Genomic DNA, 4,606 nt, shown 5'->3' on the forward strand with positions numbered 1-4,606 from the left:
AATGTTTACAATGGCATCTGCTCTATCAGCTTTGGTCACTTAATATTTACAATGAGTAGTACCCTTACACTTTTCAATGGTGGACATGCAGTGTGATTACAAACTAAACCTTTGGTTTCAAGGTCCAACGATTTTGAGATTATTTGTTTTTCAGCACAATCTTGCTTATCCTGACACACATTGCTTTCTTCCAGAAATGTAATAGGCATTTCCTTGAGGATCATGGCCATGTGGACCAAGGCAGAATAAGAGGGAAAAGAAAAGGAGTCAAGTGCTGAGAATTCAATATGAGGACTCTTTGATTTTGGTGGGGGCACTAAATCTGCTGGTAGAGTCTTCCATTTTTTCAGACATATTCTCTCTGTTCTCAAATTGAACAAGCCTCATTGGAGTTTCTGCTGTCTCTCAAACACATTTCAGTGTTTATTGCATCTTCCTCTTTGTTTCCACTATTTGAAATGCTCTGTCCATTTCCTACTCTATTGAACTTTGCTCTGTCAAAATCAACCCATCTTAAGGGTGATCTTAAGTCATTATTCTAAGAAGTCTTTGCCAATTCCCTACCAAATTCATGTAACATCCTATTCTCAAAATGAACAGGACTTTGTAATTTCCTGAATAGTAGCCAAAGTCAACTCTATAGAGGAGGGATTTGGAGATGCTTTATTGCAATTCAAGATAGTATTATTTATATAGGTGGCAGAAATGGATTTCCGGAGATGTGGATTCCTAGCAGCACTTGTCCTGGGATTCCACATGTATTTGGTCAAGGTCTTTGATAGAAACTAAGTGTTCTAGGTTTAAAGCCAGGGTTATCTTATTGCTTTTCAACACTGCCTTCTATGATCCTTGCAAGTGTCATGTGAAAAATGGGTAGTAAAGATGATGTGATCATTTTTTGAGTCATCTCCCAATTATGATGTTCAATCTATTTTTTATTTTATAAGTGTATCCTGTCCCTTAATTTCCTCAAACCCCTGTTCATATCTTTGTTCCTCAGGCTATAGATGAAGGGGTTCAGCATGGGTGTCACTACTGTGTACATGACTGTGGCTATCCGGTCCTTCACCACTGAGTACATGGACAGGGGCCTAAAATAGACATAGATGACACTCCCATAGAACAAGGCCACAACAGTGAGGTGGGAGCTACAGGTAGAGAAGGCTTTCCACTTCCCAGCTGCAGAGGGAATTCTGAGCACAGTGATGATGATTCGCAGGTAGGAGAAGAGAATGCACAGGAAGGGGGTCGCGATGACAGCCAGGGTCTCGGTCATGACCACAATCTGGCTGGAGGATGTGTCAGAGCAGGATAGCTTTAGCACAGGCTGGGTGTCACAAAAAAAGTGCTTAATGACGTGGGAGGCACAGAAGGACAGGCGAGACATGAGTAGCACACGGAGCAGGGAGTGCAGGTGGGAGATGGTGCAAGAGCCCAGCAGCATGAGGAGGCAGCGTCGTGGGTTCATAACCCTATCATAATGGAAGGGGTTGCAGATGGCTACCAGCCGGTCTATGGCCATAGAGGCCAGCAGGTAGCTGTCAGTGTTTGCAAAAGCCATGAAGAAGTACATCTGGACCAGGCATCCCACGAAGGAGATAGCCTTTGTCTCTGACAGTAAATTCACCAGCATCTTGGGCACAATGACAGTAGTGAAGCAGATATCCATGAATGACAGGTTGCTAAGGAAAAAGTACATGGGGGTATGGAGTCGGGAGTCTGAGTGGATGGCCAGGATGATGAGTACATTGCCCACCACGGTGACCAGGTACATGATGAGGAAGATGGCAAAGAGAGGTTTCTGTAGCTGGGGGTTGGAAGAGATGCCCAGGAGTATAAAGCCTGAGTGACTGCTGTGGTTCTTGGTCTCCATGTCCGTGTCTTCCTGGACAGAGTGTGAAGAAGCAGTTGGAGAGATGTGAAGGGCAATTTCATCAAGTCAGCTTCTTCCCTAATCTCCAGCATATAAGAAAGCTTACTGGTATTTGTTCTGATTGTAAAGAGTATTTACGTCAAGACCTTCCTGAAAAATGGGAGTAAAATCCAATAGGAGAATTATAAGAAAATTTCAAGCTGCTTTCTAAATGAGAAACTATAGTTTCCCATGTGTTTTTAGAACTTCCTTTTTTTTGAATTCCATTAGCCAATTTTTTTTGTGTATTCTCAATTCTCTTTCAAACATTCTTCTTGGGTTGGTGAAGAAACAACTTTAGATTTTTTTTCCTTTTTTGCCTTGGGGATGGCTTTATATATATTAATTATTCTGACTAAAAACTTATGAAGCCCTTATTCTAAATATTTCAACATTACCAGAATAGAAAACTTTGAATGTCAGAGTCTCATTCTTATCAATTATGGGAAAGACAAAGCAAGGATGGCCTCTGTTAACCACTGTTAAGTTATATTTTCAGATCGCAGTGTAATCCAGTGAAAAGGCAAAATTAATGAAATAGGCATAAATATTAAAAGTATGAACGTGTCATTATTTTGAACTGATTTGACTGGCACTCTAGAAAGCACCCAGGGATTTATATTAGAACTTTTAAACTTATGAAGATTTATCGAAATGGCCAGGTATAATATATGTATACAAATATTAATATTATCCTGTCATAGAAAAGTATAATACAGTTTCAATTGGGAATGGCAAGAAAGTCTAACCATCCAGAGCCTGCAGTTCCATCCCTTACCCAGACCCTCTCCCCCTACACTTGACTGGCAATGTACCCCCTAGCCTTGCACTGGTATAGGACGTGAGAGCTGGTGCTTCAGTAAGAAGCACAATCAAGCCTCATTGGAGACACTCAAGTGAAGGTTGGAGACCTACCACTCCAGAAGAAAAAGGAAACTCAGGCATCAGAAAAGGTGACTGATAAGCATACCGAAAGAATATGGATGCCCAAATACCAGAATTTGAGCAGATAAAACAATTTAAGGAATTTCTTGGAACTTACAATAAATTTCCAGAAACCTGCTTTTTGGACTCTGTTAAAGACCTCACAACAAGAGAAATAAAGCCTGAAGAGACTACCTGTTTAGAACATTGCTTTCAAAATATTTAAAAGTGACACAAAGGATATCCATGGGATTTAAGAAATATCATATTTAGCTGATTGGAGCCATGGCTGCCAAAGTAGGACTACTAGGCCAACCATAATAGAGAAATCCTGATGGATGGACTTTTTTTTTTTTTTGAGACAGAGAGAGGCAGAGTGTGAACAAGGGAGGGGCAGAGAAAGAGGGAGACACAGAATCTGAAACAGCTCTCTGAGCTGTCAGCACAGAACCCGATGCGGGGCTCAAACCCACGAACCATGAGATCATGACCTGAGCCGAAGTTGGACACTTAATCGACTAAGCCACCCAGGCACCCCTGGATGGACTTTTGATGAAAGATTGCCAGCAGCTATTTTTATGGAGATGAGGATTCATCAGGTAGAATTCCTTGAAAGCAGTAGCCACCAAGTTAAACTGTCTGTCATGACTCTTTGGCAAATGGAAACAGCTGGAGTAACAAAACTGCTATTTACCAGGAATAATCAAAATAGAAGATCCTATTGTTCAATGAAAATAATAGGATACAACATTTGTCGAGGCATTAACATTCAGCAGCTTGGTAACTACATTAAAAAAACACAAATTGTTGGAATATTACTCAGCCATCAAAAAGAATGAAATCTTGCCATTTGTAATTTCCTGCATGGTGCTAGAGTATATTATGCTAAGGGAAGTAAGTCAGTCAGAGATACATTCCATATGATTTCACTCATATGTGGAATTTAAGAAACAAAACAAATGAACATATGGGAAGGAAACAGAGAGGGGAGACAAACCATAAGGACTCTTAATGATAGAGAACCATCTGAGGGTTGATGGAGGGAAGTGGGTGGGGGGGATATTAAGGAGGGCACTAGTTATGATAAGGATAGGGTGTTATATGTAAGTGATGAATCACTAAATAAAAAACTAAAATAAACTATAGTTTCTTCCAAAAAAAAAAGAGAAAGAAAGGAAAATAAAGTCTAAAAAATTACTTTTGAATAAATCTGATAGAAACAAGTAAAAAGAAATGAGTAAGATCTATCTGAATAAAGTGTAACAGAACACAAAAGGACCTCTAAATAAATGGAGATACTATATTTCTAAAAAGGAAAGATTCAGTATTTTTATTTATTTATTTATTTATTTATTTATTTATTTATTTATTTTTAAATTCCGTAATATTTTATTGTCAAATTGTTTTCCGTACAACACCCAGTGCTCTTTCCCTTAAGTGCCCTCCACCATCATCACCACCTCTTTTCCCCCCTCCCCCTTCCCCTTCAACCCTCACTTCATTCTCAGCATTCAATAGTCTCTCAAGTTTTGCATCCCTCTCTCTCCCCAACTCTCTCTCCCTCCTCCGATCCTCCTGGTTCTCCATTAGGTCTCTCTTGTTTTCCGGCTAGACCTATGAGTGCGAACATATGGTTTCTGTCCTTCTCTGCCTGGCTTACTTCACTCAGCATGACACCCTCAAGGTCCATCCACTTTCCTACAAAGGGCCAAAGTTATATTGAAGAAGAAAACCAAAACGGGAGGCATCACAATCCCAGACTTTAGCCTC

At 40.1% G+C, this 4,606-nt stretch overlaps 2 protein-coding genes across 2 annotated transcripts; one reads left to right on the forward strand and one right to left on the reverse strand.

Annotated features, from left to right (window-relative positions):
- Nucleotides 1-940: 940 nt before the first annotated feature.
- On the reverse strand, nucleotides 941-1,888 carry LOC115276562 (olfactory receptor 1L4). Its single transcript, XM_029920597.1, has one exon. The coding sequence runs from the start codon at nucleotides 1,871-1,873 to the stop codon at nucleotides 941-943; it is 933 nt and encodes a 310-aa protein (XP_029776457.1). The 5' UTR covers nucleotides 1,874-1,888.
- Nucleotides 1,889-2,891: 1,003 nt separating this feature from the next.
- On the forward strand, nucleotides 2,892-3,157 carry LOC115277090 (mitochondrial import inner membrane translocase subunit Tim9-like). The gene is made up of 2 exons (XM_029921200.1): nucleotides 2,892-3,033; nucleotides 3,120-3,157. Exons 1-2 carry the CDS (start codon nucleotides 2,892-2,894, stop codon nucleotides 3,155-3,157), a joined length of 180 nt encoding a protein of 59 aa, XP_029777060.1.
- Nucleotides 3,158-4,606: the final 1,449 nt, after the last annotated feature.

The sequence above is a fragment of the Suricata suricatta genome, chromosome 13, assembly GCF_006229205.1.
Source record: "Suricata suricatta isolate VVHF042 chromosome 13, meerkat_22Aug2017_6uvM2_HiC, whole genome shotgun sequence".
Taxonomy (NCBI): domain Eukaryota; kingdom Metazoa; phylum Chordata; class Mammalia; order Carnivora; family Herpestidae; genus Suricata; species Suricata suricatta.